Raw genomic sequence first — 14,683 nt, 5'->3', positions numbered from 1 at the left:
GTCTTTTCCTTCCTTTTCCTCTTTAAGTCATTTGTGATGAAAGCCTTCCATTTAAAAAGGCTCTCCATGGTAGTCACAGGAAGGCTGGACGTTTCTGCAGCCTGAGAAGTGTCAGTATGCCTACCTATATGCACGTATAGATTTAGTATGGCTAAAGTGTAGGTAACTTTTCAGGGCTATTGTGTTTGGCTGATAATACCCCTCTCAGGTATTATATCAATCAACAGAGAAGTGTAAACAAAATCTTGAGGTAATATCTACATGAGTCATGAAGTACACTGTTTGTGGTTATTTATTCCAGGGAACCAGATACGTCAGCAAGAGGGATCATCTGTTTACTTCATGCTTAATATGAGCTGTGGAGTGATGCCCTCTGAACTCTTTCAGTTCTGGAATTAGTCTGAGGTCTCTTTGTTTCTCAGTCTGTGTCTGTTCTGTGTAGGATGTGTGTTGGATGTTTTTATGATCCATAAGAATTTATATGGATATCTTTTCTTTGATGCTGTAAAGAGCCTGTCTGAAAAGCAATGCAAAGGTAGGATGCACAATAAGTGAGTTACACACCCAGCCTGATTCTGGCAATTTAGGTAGCCAGTTGGCCATTACTATTAGCGAGGACTCCTAAAAAAACTTTACCAAGTTCCTGGATCTGTGCAGCCAGAAGTTAGAGTATTTCTAATAGTAGATTTATTAAGAGTAGATTTTCTTTTTCCCAGTTCTTGATGTTTCATTTTGCTAAAATAGAGTTTGTCATTGTTGGTGAACAGGAGGACTTTAACCCGATGGACTTAAGTTCCCAAGTACATTAGGGTTCTTGTTGGCCATTAGTGTCCCTCTTCAAAGAGAAGCTCTTTGGTTAATATTTTGATTTGTCTGATGGATCTTGAGGATTGTTATGTTAGTCCTTGCTTCCACATCAGTACACCATCTTTCAGTGGGTTTCCCAGGCTTCTCTCCTTGCACTTCACGGAAGTTAATGTTTCTCTTGGGCTTGATGAGAATGCTGCCGTTCCTGATCCTCATCATTAATGTAATAGAAAACTGATGGTTGATGCCACAGCCTGTGGCAACCAGCTTGCTACTTCTATTCTTCCGCAAGATGACTTTCATGATTTCTCTCACTTCTACAGGGAGAATGACAGCCTGCATGTGGGTTTCAGTTTGGTGGTTTTTTTTTTTTTTTATTTTATTACAAGATTTTTCTTTTGGGACCTACTCGAGGTTTTGTCTTAAACTAAGATTCAACCTGCTTCTGATTTTGGTTAGAAAACTAGTTTTCCTATATTATTCTTAAATTGCATAGCATTTCATAAGTTGGATAGAATAGGCATTGTCCAACTTGCTTGGGACCAATTACTTCAGATGGTCCCTGTGTCTCTTTGTGCTGCTAGCTGGAAGATCAAAGGATACAGTGATCTTAGAGATGGTCTCAGCGGATGCTGGTAATTTGAAAATCTGTTGCAAGACTGCTAAGGCAGAGTTTAAGTTGCAGTATACTTTTAACTCTGACATTATTAAAGAATGCCACCATTCTGGATATCTCTAGAATATTAGTACTGGCTACTACATGTGTTTAGAAACTATGCTGTCCTTGGATGCGATCCTACAGTATTTACTGTGTAACGAAGGAAATCGGAAACCCACTCTGTCTGAACTGTGGATGTGGGGAGCTACTGACTAGGCCTGTAGACTGATGTGTAGGTAGTTCAGACGCGTACTTAAGAGCAACTAGTTTCTCTGAGGTATCATTTCCATATGCGTGTTCATCATTTATCTATCCTGGAGCCTGTATGCTGTTGGGTTTGAAGTTTTGTAGAACCAACAGCTGTTTTGTGCAGACAGAACAGTCAGCTTTGAACGGGTGAACTTTGTTGCACATAGCTTGGCAAAGCAGGCATGATCATGAATGTGGCTTTCCTAGGGTGACACTCTCATTTGCATCGTTGTTTCTTGTCAAGAACTCAGTTATGTAGTTGCTGCTAGTGATGCATTCGCGCGGACTCCCTGTATCAAAAATACAGGACGGGAGGAATGGGAAGAAGAGAATGTGTGCAGATCTGTGCCTGTTACAGAGGCAATTTTGTTTACAGAATAAACGCGAGTAATGCATTTCTAAGAAATAACATTACTGAGGGTAGTCCATTCCATTCTTCAGCATGAAAAATGAAGAGCTGTTAATTTTCATAAGTAGTAAGACGTCTATCCTTACTGGTTCTGTCCTTAAGTTGCTGATGCTATTGCATCTAAATAAAGAGCTTGTGTTGATTACTATATATGCTTTTATCAAATATTATTACTAATTAGGACCTGTAGTCCTCAAGAATAAATTCTCTTACTGTTGTGCTAAACTTCGTAGAACGGTTTAACAAAAAGGCATTCCTTACTCCAAAGAGATTACAGCCTGCTTTGAAAGTAAAGGCACGTAATAATAAGCCATTACCATATCTGTAAGCCTTAGTCAGTATGTCTCTCTAGTTAGCCAGTTAGTTTTCCATAAGCTGTGTAAAATGTCATAAAAATAAAAATTATTGTGGAAAATACCACAGTAATTTTAGACCCTGAGCTCATAAATGAATTCCGGGAAAAGATTAGTGTATGTGGTAGCTTGTAATAAAAGGGGACTGATCTCAGTGATCCTGGACACCTGTTGGACTCCTGTGTTCCCAAGTGTAAATTGAACTAATTCAGTTGTATCAGTCTGTCAGTGGTAGCTTTTATTTCAAGATGGAAGGTTTGCTGTTAAACACTACTAAAATGCATTGACCCGTCAACTCAATACTCCTGTGTTTTCATTTTTGCTTCTGCTTCTGCCTGAGAAGCATTTGTAAGATTGGCAGTCTTTTTTACCATTTTAAGCTTATTTGCTTCTGCTTCTCAAGTGTTTGAGTTGTGTTAGGGGCACAGGTGCCTCATGCTAGCTGAAAGAGATGCAAAAATAGGAACTTGGGCAACAAACTTTATTTGGACATATGGGGAACAGCGCAAGGTGAAAAAACAGTTTAGGAGGAAAAAAGTTGGGAGGGATCCTACTTGAAATACTTTTTTTTTTTTTTTTAATTTAAATTTGTTCATCCCCCAGATCTCATTCTTCTCAAATGGAAAACATTTATTCCCCTATTATTTCATGTTGTAGTATCTTTGAAAAGCTTTCAAGTGCAGGAGGAGGAGGTCTTTAAGTACAAGGGAAGTTCTCATTATCAAGAAGATTACTTTTTTTATTTAAACCTTTTTCTTACACATCTATTCTATTTATTCAGGACTAATCAGGGTTGCAGACAGTCAGAGAAGTTCACCTTGAAAGTGGTGTGAGGAGAAACAGTTCCCAATGAAGGCTAAAGTTATTACTGATCATCCTTTTTATAAAGGGAGGAGACAAAATTAAAAAAAAACTATAAGGCATTTTGTTTGAAAGACTGTGATAGCCTAGCACTCTAAAATGCTCTGTCCTGCTGTAGCCATTACCCTTACCAAATGAGTCTTGCCTATTTCAGGTGAGTTTCATTTGTTATTTGTAGTCCAGACTGTCATTAACCTTTGAAAAATAATGTAAGTATGCACAATTCTGCATTTTCTTTAAAAGTAAAAGTGAAAACTAAGAAAATTAGGATTTCACTGTGTTGTCATAGAGGTCAAAAATTTTAGTCATCCTGTGTGCTGTGTAAGTAACTTGCAAGACACAGGTTGATAGCTGGAGGGCATAGAATATTTTGAGGAAATGAGAAGAAAGGTTCTGAGTACTACGTGGTCAAGAAAAATAATCACTTTCTCCTTGAAAGTGTCTCCTTACCTGAAGAGATCATCAAGATCTTCAAACTTGCTATTCCTTTGTGAAAGAATGGTTTGAAGATTAGCCTTGCTGATTAGGTATATTTTTCAGAATATTTTTAATGTTAAATGTTCAAATAAAGGTAGTAGGCTGGGATTTAATAGAATGTATCTGAGAATTCACACAGGTGGCACTGTTGATAAATTGATTTTGGAGACCAAAAGACATTATGGGCCATTGTCAAATGAGGTGGCCAGTGCTTCTTCCTCTTACCTTATTTCCTAACAATGTACATCTGAGAGTTAAGTTGCATTGAATTTGGTGGTTGTTTGGCTGTACAGTGAAGCGTTCTTGCTTCCTAATATATCTAAAACTAATGTTCACTAAGTGAATATTACTAGTTTTTATGTCACTGATCCAATCAAATGCATTTGCCCAGTGGCTGTACAGTGGGGGCACAGCAAGGGAAAGAATCACTGCTTCTTTGAGAGGTAGCTGCTTTGAGCAGCATTGCTGAAAGAGCGTGATGCAAACAGTTGTTTTGTCTTCTGTGAAGAAATGCCAAAATGCATCCCCTTGTACACGATGTAATTCTCAAATACCCCTTGTAAACATGTTTAACTGAAATATTGACTTTTTTCTGATATACATTAAGCACAGGAAATAGTGCATATCAGGAAGGTGTATGTTGTCAAATTCCTGGCAGTAGTCTAAACAGTTGAAGTGAGGAGGCTGGGAAGTGATTTCTTTTGAAGGATACTAAGGTAATGACTAGAAATATGAAGAAATGTTGGGAGCTACAGACCATAGCTTCATTATGGCACCTGTTATCTTGGTTCATGTTGGCCACTTTAGAATTTCAGAAGAGGAAGAGAAACAATAGCTGTATTGTCTGCCCAGTGGAGTCTTCTCTTAAGACAATCTTTTCCTAAGGGAAACACATGTTTTCTTTGACCTTCTATCAGTAACAGACTTTTTTTTATAATTGGTCCGAATGACTACTTGGAGCACCTCTCCTAGCTGCACAATTTTGTTTTCTAGTTTCTAATATCAGTCATTAGTTTGTTTACTCATTCAAAACTTTCTCTCATACAATGCTAAAACAATGGGAGAACTAGGTCACATATAAGTCTTCAGTCTTTACATCCTCACTAGAAGAAGAGTGCCACTACAATGTGGCTGTCTAGGCATATTAGTTCAAACTTAGAAGTATTTTGGGGGAGTAGGCTGCACACTACTGCTCTTAATTTCAAGAAGTCGATACCTTGTAAGATTCCTTCTCTCATTTGCAGTGGATTTCCTGACTGCACAGTCTGTATTTTATAATCTCAGAGTGTTTGCTTGTATTAGTGTTCAGGGTTTTGACGACTGGCATTGACTGTAAAGCTTTGATTTCTAAGGACGTAGACACTTTCCCCAAACTGAAAAGGAAATAGTTTAAGGCGAAAATCCAGATGTTTCTTGTGTCTCTTTAGAAAGCATATGAAATTAGGGGAGAGAAGCTTTGCTGTCCTAGAAGTTGTTTGAGAGAACAACTGAAATGTCAACAGTTAAACTTTTTTTTTCCTTTAAAACTGATACTTGGCTGAAAAAAATGGTGTGGTCAGTGAGAATGTGATTGAACTCTTTCTACTTCTTATTTATTTGTCTTTAATTAGCTGTACGTGTTGTCCTTGCACAGTCACAGATTGAACACCAGAGGAAAGGTTTTTCAAAAAAAAACGACTTTCAGTAATTGTGTGGCTTGTCATCCTGTGTGCTAACTAGTGAAGTAAACCTGTTTTTCATTACATTCACAGTATTTAGACTCATGATACAACAGTTTTGTATTAAAAATTCAACCTTATATGTATTTCTTACAGCTTCTGAACTTCTGTTTTGATACTCTGTTTCCAGTTTGTCTTCTTTCAGAGTATCTCTGTTGTCCACACAGTGCAATGATGTAAGTCTAGAAGTTAATTTTTCTTAATACTCAGAACTAAAATCATTAGGAAAATGAGCTGTTTCTCTTCAGGCTATTAATACAGTTTCTCAGTGTTTAAGCTGCTTAATTCTGCAATTATTAGTTGTTAGGTAAGGTTTTCAAGATCTTGTTTATGTTCCATGTGACTGATTTTTATCTTTATTGATATTCATTATTCCTTCCAGTCTGCCTTTTGAAATATGTTACTTTTTTTTTGTAATAACAAATTATCAGACCTGCTGGTCTTCTGGAAGTGCAAACTCACAGCTTTATTATCCCAGTGACTTTTTTTTTCTTTCCATTCGTAATTGTGGCTCTAGTATCATTCGCTTTCTCAAAATACTTGAGCAAAATTATGCTCATTATTTCCTCAGGTAGCAAATTATCAGGGTGGTGGTGGTGGTGCAAATGTAGTTTTTATTCAGGTTTACCTTCTTAATCAGATTTACCTTCTCTAATGAGTTCATTCTTTTTTCTTTCTTCTTTTATTTGTGCCCTTCTATTCCTTCATTTCTGGGTGTGTATTGAATGACTCTTTTCTGAGTTTGTTGATTGGGAAGACAAATTATACTTTCATTATATTTATATTGGAAAATAACAATTTAAGAAATTGTACATCTGCACTGACATTCCTTACCATACTATTATGGAGAGAGGATGGGGAAGTCTTGACTTTTGTTTCAAAAATTTTATCTTTCCAGTTCCAGTTGTTCTGGTAACAGCTGGGAGAAGTGTTGAAGGATATGTTGCAAGATCTCAGTAAATTGAGCAGTGTATATTCTGACATAGAGCTAATATGTTTATTAATATTTGAACATTTTAGGAATGAGCAGATATTGACCATAGCCAAGAAACACTGGAATTTTTACTTCATGGATAATTCTTTGCTATGGAAACTGTCCATACAGATAGGAAATCTTAAGAAATCCTTGCTATGCTAGTGTTAGTATTTACAGTTAGAAATATTACAGAGAAAAATTAAGTTACAGGGAAATACAGCTTAACGATGAACATGAGAGTTCCTATGGGCGGTATTCATTAAACTGTTATGATTATGCTTATTGTTATGATGTCTGCTTTTTTCAATATTAGGTGCCAAGTGTCATGAAAAACATGGAAAACCAAGAAAATGTCTACAATTGTTTTAAGTTTAAAGGTTGAATTGTGTCATACAATCTTCATTTCAACTGTACCAAACTTATGCCAGTCTAATTAGAACGCTGCTGTGAAAATGTTTCTGTTTTCTCTTGAGGGTCATCTTAGGATTTTAAAAGTAACTCAATAAATAAGAAAACACTTTCAGTAAACATTCATGTCTAACAGTAGTCCTTTATTATAGCTTTCTGGAATGGGTTTTTCACTTCATTCTTGAGGCTTGTTAAAGGATCATATGTGTTCTCTTTATGTGTTTGGTTTATCTACATAAGTCCACGTATTCTCATTTTGTGATACTATATTTAAATATTACTCTTGCATATTTAAGAGATTAGGTTTTAAGTTAATGTGGGATTTTTACAAATAACTTGTTAAACTTTGGGTAAACTAACATGGAAGGTAGTAGCATTTTCTAATGTGAGTGTGTTTTTTCCATACTTACTCAGGTAAATTGTGACATTAGATACGTTTGGGGGCACAAGTTTTCTGTGGAAGTACTCATTACTTAGCATAATGAGGAATATTGGTACTGTGCTTAACATATATAGTGTGACTCTGTGTGATTTTGAGCCTAACTCAAAAGCTTGTAATAAATGCTGTTTCTGCTGTCCTGCCTGGGGTGTCAGTTGTGGACAAACGTGAATGGTTGAATATCTGCTAGCATTCACCGATGTCCATAAAAGCATATTTCTATGTGTGAAGGCACAGCAGCAAAACACTCAATGTCTGGAACCTGATGCAAAAGGAAGGTGAATTCTGACAAGGGAAATATCACCTGTTGTTAAGCTATCTTTTTTCTTCCAAAGTTTCTGAGCTTAAGTTTCTGACCAGCTAATAAGAGGAAAAATTTACTCAGTTAAGAGTCTGCCTTTCTTTTCTTTCTTTGGAAAGCAGTTAGTTTCTTTCTGTCTGTAAAAGGGGACTTTGGGGGGTGTCTTTTGGTAAGTGATCTTGTTCTAGTTATGCTGATAAGCAATCTTCTTTGTTTGGGTTCTTTCATCAGATACTTCCAAGAACAGAGGTGGAGTCATTGTTAATAATGACAATCCTTGAAGTTCCTCAGCAGTACAGTAGGAAAGATTCTGTTCTGAGTTGTATAGGGGTGGGAAAGACGACACAAATCTGAATTTGGGAAAAAAATATTTCTTAATCATTAAGTAAAAAATATATTTGTCCAAGGGTCTCCCAGGAAAAACAGAACCTGAAAGGATTTTATTTTTCGAAGAGAATAGATTTTTCAGGTCAAAGTTAAGTTTCTATGAATGTAAACTGTTGTAAGTCACACGTTCTGATTTTTTTTTCTTTTTTTTTTTTTGATAGTGACACTGGAACTTTTTTAATGTGTGTTGGTTATTTTTACAATCCCACTGATCTCATATGTACTTCTCACTTGATTGTTTCACTGTATACATAAATGATGTCTATTTTTTATCTATCTTCTTTAGTTTCCTGATGTTTAAGCCCTATTTTTGTTTCCGAGTTCAAGTAAACTGAGTCTTCATTTACTGTGTGCTACTTGCTGTCTTCTCCAACCTTTAGGAAGGGTTTATTGTAAGATGATTGGAACTGATTACTAGCTCAAACATAGCTGTCTTAAGATTTCAGTAGCCTGTTGTACTATAATGCGATGTCGTTATTCAGGCACTCAATAAAATAGACATTATCTCTATAGTTGCTTTTTGCTTTGTCTTATTACCTGTAGATGAATCTGCCTTGCGGTTTTTGTGGATATTACAGTTACCACGTTCATGATTATTACAGTAGAATTGTATAATAGTTCTTTTAAGGGAAAGCTGCACGACATAAAGGTAAAACCACAAATGTTAGCTTTGCAGTACACACTCAAATTGTAAACAAAACCAAGTAAAAAAAATTTAGGAATTGTGGAGAGTTACATCGTATGAGACTGTCATATGGATAATAGCTCAATCCCAAGCACCTGTCTTTGTATGATATAATTCCTGTCATGCAGATTTTTATAATTAGGATCTGAAAATGTTGGGGAAAAAACACTCTTTGGATTTAACTTTTGTAAGTAGTTAAGGATATGGTTTTTTACTTGGCCATTGGTTTATCTAAAGGTACAGCCGCTTTTCAACTGTTGTGGTTCATGTTTCTTTAAACAAAAAAAATCGAAAAATCTTCCTACAAATTTAAGGCACACTCTGGATATCTGCATGGTAGAGGACAAAGAAGTGCCTGGAGATAGAATGCCAGGTCAAGGCCCCACCCTACCACCAGTAGATTTAATAGAAGGCATAAAACAAAGCAAAATGAACTTGTTTAAAATGTCTCCAATTACATCAGTGGGCTTTCAATCAACTGTTTAGGAGTAGACATCCTGATTTCAGGCTATAGTCTAACAGAGCCTCATGCTGTTAATGACAGTAGTTTTAGTATTTCTTTATGTAGTAATGTAGTAAGTTACAAGACCTTGAAATGATCTTGTTCACTACAGGGAGGCATGCTGGAAAGTGACAGAGCCGTACTTCTATTAGTAAGAGTAGGATTTTGCCATTACGATTTAACAGTGCTGTTTGATAAAGGTATATTATCTATAAAGCATGAGTGCTCTTGCTAACGTACCAATAATTGCATGATGGAAATGTAGTTTAAGATATATCACCAGCAATGTTTGTTAAGAAGGAAAAATGAGAACTTCTAATAGCACTTGTTTATAGCCAGTAGACTTTCATTTCTCTGTTAAATTTGTACTGTGACCTCATCTAGTACTAGTTAAATGATGGAAGATTCTTTATTCGCTTACACACAGTATCAGAAAGGAACCTCACTGGTTTAGTCTAGCATCTTACTTTTTATTTCTTACTTTTTGTAACGGGCCAGCTTTTTTCTGAAAGCAATGTTTTCATCATGTCCATATTGTGCACGTTTTTCCAAACTATACAGGCTCTACTGTCATTGAATAATTGCCTTATACAGAGGATTTAAGAAGGTTGTGGTGTTAAACTGAAAAGTTAACATCTCAAATCTTAAAAGCTTGCTTTCTTGCATTGGGATTTTAGTTGTAGTGCTGTCAAATATCACTGTCTTAATTCTGCTAAATGAGTCTCAACTTGGAAAGGAATTGGAGCTCTTCAGAAATTATTCATTACGCTTTGATTTTTGTATGTGTGCTGGGATGGTATACCACCGACACAGGAGGAAGAAAGCAGTCCCCTATAAACCCTAGCAATTTTTTGGTAATATTATGTAAAATACTGTGTAAGAAGTCACCAAGTTTCAGTGAAAAATAAATCAACCAAAATTTCTTAATTATAATTTAGTGAACCATTAATTTCTTTTAATATTGCATTCCTTACTACATCTTGCCAAGAGAAGTGTGTTGTCAAGAGAAGGAATGATGCGCACATTTATCTTTCTAGATTTTTTGGTTTTGTAATTTAAAGGGAGAAACATTTTCAATTTGTTAGTTCATGTATCTCATTGAGAGTCTTAGTTCTGTTTCTCACTTGCTACATTTTGTAGTTAGACTTTTGTTTTAAACTTGGTGCATGGAATGTGGACTTGGACTATATTCACCACATGAATTTGATATGCTGTGTTCGTAGGGTCAAATTTTTAAAAAGAACTGTCCTAAATGTGTTGTTATTGAAGTTAGTGGAAATGTAAAAAATGCATGAAAGCAAAGCTAAATTAGAAATGTACTGAGTTGAAACACCTAGTTTTAATCTTCATTACTTTTTCATTGTCATTTTAATTGGAATGTTGACTTTACTGGGAGCAAACTGGGGCCATGTGTGTGCCAAAACCTTGAACTTGATCGCATTCCAATCAAAAAGTCATTCAGTGCTTACAGATTTACTTGAATTTTTTTTTTTTTTTGAGAGAAAACTCATGGAGGCTGTTTTTTCCATTTGAGATTAGTCAAATTCCTGGTCTGTGTTTAGGTGAAAACTAAACTTTCAAAAGGATATTAGGTCAGATTTTTATACTACGTTTCTTATATGCCCAAAGCACATTTAATAATTTATACTTCTGAAAAATGTTGTCTGTGACTTACTTCTTACTGTTACAGGAGTTGTAATCATTACTGTTGTTGGTTTTACTTTTCAAGGTACCCAGAGAATGGCATAGTAGAAATGGACACCAGTAATCTTCGACCCCGGGCAAGAACCATCCTGAAGTGGAGTGAACTAAAAGTGGGTGATGTGGTGATGGTTAACTACAATGTTGAGACTCCAGAAGAAAGAGGATTTTGGTTTGATGCAGAAATTACCTCTTTGAGAGAAATCTCAAGGACTAACAAAGAGGTTCATGCTAAAATTCTGCTGGGGTAAGATTTGTTTGACCAACTCATAAAATCTCTACATATCATATAAAGTATGTTTGTTGGGTTTTTTTTTTTGTCTACTAGTCATCACTAGATTAAAATTAATGTCATACTTCGATTCCACAGCTGTCATGAGTCATGGAATTACAGTGCATGGTTTTTACGGTGTGCAGACTTAGCTATGAGTCAGAATTTTTACGTTTCCTGAAATTGCTGGAGGCAACCATAAGGTTTCATGTATTATCTGTGGTTCAAATTGATTAGAGTGTGTTTTTATTTATATTCCTTTATATGTTATATATTTATACATTTATATTAGTTTATATATATTATATGTTCAATTCTATTGAAAGCTGAAAAATCCATTTTCAGTAATTTTTGAGGTAATTGGGAACCGCGAGGTTTCACCGAGTATTAGTCGTCTCTGACAATTTGAGTAAGTCTCTGAACTGGCTAATTGAATTTTTTAAAAATAAAATATTTGTGCAGGTATTATAGCTTCTGATAAGTAAAACGTGGAACTGTGGGATGTGCGAATTACAAGTTTTCATGTGGCTGAACTCACCTGAATGTCTTTGCTTTGGTTTCCTATTTAATTTTAAAAATTGTATATAGTTCTTTAGGAACAGTGTTTTCTGCAGAAATCCATATGATACTATTGTCAGTAAGCTGTGTGATTGCCTTCTTAGGGCTGAAGAGATGACCAGTCTTTATTGGCAGTCTCCTTGAGGAATTCACTGTAACCTTCCTCCTCCTTATCATTAGCTTTCCTCATTCCTTTAACATTTATCCTTTTCTGACACAGAAGAACTAAAATGAATCCAGTCTGCCACCTCCATCCTTGCAGAAGAGAGGAGTGTATGGGTGCTTATATGTTAGGAATGAAACTGATTTTAGAATTGAACTGGAACTAAAGTGAAATTTCTTCTTACTTAAGAAATGATTGATTTAATGATGGCATGTCCCACATTTACTCAATGAGTCTTACCATTGTTCTGGGAGTATATTCTTTAAAATTAATTGGACTACTTGCATATTAGTGTAGTTTACTTTATGACAAAGGAGAATTGTATCTGTGGGAAGACTTACAGTATAGGACATGATTAATTGGAAGACACACACGGAAGACTAATGATGAGGTGCAATTCAGTATTTTGTGTAAAAAATGCAATTATACCTAGTACTGGGAAACAGGAAAGCCATTGACTTGGTAAATCATGCAAGTAAATGAAAATCTGTTTTGTGGATGGTTTTTAATTCTAGAATAACAGGAGTTTTATTAGACAATCTCAGTGCATTATGGTCTTCTTGTATTAAGTAGAGCAGGCATATGGACTTGTTTTGTAAGCAAAGCAAAAAAAACTTCAAATGTAAAGCACGAAGAAATTGAGTAGGTAGTTTGAATTACTAACTTGGAAGGGAGAAGAGATTAAGAAATGGAGGCCAGTCTAGAGACATGAAGATTTTCATTGTAATGCATTTAATATTTGTATGGCATTTGGTGAATCAGAGATGGACTTCATGACCTTCTACAAGCAGAACTGTCCAGATATCAGTTTACACGAAACTCAAATGTCTATTGATAATGTTATTTAAAACCGTTGTCTACATGGATTCTTTCAGAGTTTTTCTCATTTATTAAAATATGATAATCAAAATATGTTTTATATTGGCAAAAGCAGGCGCGTGGTGGCTCATAAAAAATTCTGTTCATGCTGGTTGGAACTCTATAGGACAATCTTTTTTTAATCTAAATAAGCTGATAGTTATGTTTCAGATTTGAAGACAGTAACTTCAAATACCGTGGGTAGTTTGGCGCAAGTACCATGGGGTTCCCCGCAGTATCGACGCTTATTGTCCTCTGCAAGGAGCTGGGAGAAGAAAGGCACAGTTGACAAATACCTTGTTCTAAGGTGGTGAATTTAAGTCCATTTTTCAAATGGAATCTTATGTCAGTGAATTTTCTTCCTGACTAAGAATTCAGGCTTCGTTTACATGTTGATAGTTTGTATATGCAGTGATGCACTAGTTTGCAGAAAGTAAGGTTATCTGGGCCCTGTCATTCCTGAAATTTATCACAGAATAATTCTGTGTCACCTGTGCTACCTAAGTCATTCTCTCAATTAGCAGTAAAAGTACAAGATAAATCTCCTAGTATTCATAGACGTGTGTAAGGAACATGTTGCAACAAGAATCACTTAACATTTCAGGTGTGTTGGTTTGCAAAATAAAACCCAATCTTTTAGTGTTTCAATGTTTGTTAATCTATATTACTATACTAATATAATACAATTATATAATACATAATATAAAATATATTAATATAAATTAGTTTAGAATTATAATTCTGTTATTATAATATTTAGTCTGTAATAATATAATTAATATATGAATATTCTATAATTTAATATATTATTGATATGTTATCATGAGTTCTTACCATAATGTTAGCATTAGTTAATTGTTTTAAATAAAAGTGAAATCTATTTTGAATGCTTTATCAGTATATGTTAGTGATTAATTGTATGTTGATGGCTAATTATTTGTGTACTACTTAAGAACAACCTCAGCAGGCAGTAAGGGGAGGCAGACTTCTTAGGGTCGCTTCAGATATATTCATGGCTTGGACTTTTTTCCCTTTCTGGTATTACGTCAAAGAGGCTTTGTATAAAACAGTTTTCTATGCAATAGTTGAATGTTTGGTTTATTGATCTTGATTTCTTTTGACAAAGATTTCATGAAGCTGTTGGCACAATGACAGGAAATAACAACATGTACTGTTTGTGGGAATGCTTTGGAGCTCATAGAACATGTGATGAGTACGTCTTTTTTACTGTATCTGTTGACATGCGTGTTTGTTAGGTGTTACTTTTACTCATGTCTCAGTCATAACCTGAAGGAAATATCCTGTGCAATCTGTCCTCATTAGTTCATCTTTTGGGAAACAGATATGGATTAGAGAATATTATCAAAGAGAGGAGTGAGACTGAACAGGGGAGAAAAAGACATCATTACATGGAAGAGTTGACCACATACTAATAATTTTCATTTGTACTGATTTGCATTGCAACTGAAATCTGTAATTGCAGGATGTTTAAAACCCATCTGAACTGGACTTACTGTGTCTCAGATACAAATACTAGGGAGACAGCAGTGCTTTGACCATGAGATATAGATGGGCCTGGGACCATAGGTCTCTCATGACTCTGTGTGCATGCTTACAGTTCAGAATGGTCTCTGTGTGTGTGGTACCGCTGAACTGATTTTAACTAAATTTGCAGTACCTCTTTTGAAGATCCTCTGTTCTTCTTTTTCGGGAGTATCTTCTGTTTCATGATGAAAGCAGTTATTTGTAATCCAGAGTAATATGACTTGTCGTCTTTGCACTTTAAAGGGCATGTATCAAATGCCTATTACTGGTGGGTAGTTGTGAGGCAAACTGTTCACAATTTATTTTAACGTTGGAGCTGGCTGACATGATTAAAGTCACCACACCAAATCAAACCAA

At 35.4% G+C, this 14,683-nt stretch overlaps 1 protein-coding gene across 4 annotated transcripts in view; it reads left to right on the top strand.

Moving 5' to 3' along the window:
• UHRF2 (ubiquitin like with PHD and ring finger domains 2) overlaps positions 1–14,683 on the top strand; it is a 100,808-nt gene that overhangs the window by 24,643 nt on the left and 61,482 nt on the right. For all 4 annotated transcript variants that reach the window (XM_075138049.1, XM_075138048.1, XM_075138047.1 and 1 more), the window contains exon 4: positions 10,960–11,178. In XM_075138049.1, the coding sequence (XP_074994150.1) occupies positions 10,960–11,178 (219 nt within the window). The remainder of the gene's footprint in view (positions 1–10,959; positions 11,179–14,683) is intronic.

This window comes from Calonectris borealis, chromosome Z (genome assembly GCF_964195595.1).
Source record: "Calonectris borealis chromosome Z, bCalBor7.hap1.2, whole genome shotgun sequence".
In the NCBI taxonomy this organism is placed as follows: Eukaryota; Metazoa; Chordata; class Aves; order Procellariiformes; family Procellariidae; genus Calonectris; species Calonectris borealis.
Note: the sequence above shows the minus strand (reverse complement) of the source record. Positions and strands in the feature narration are given on the sequence as shown.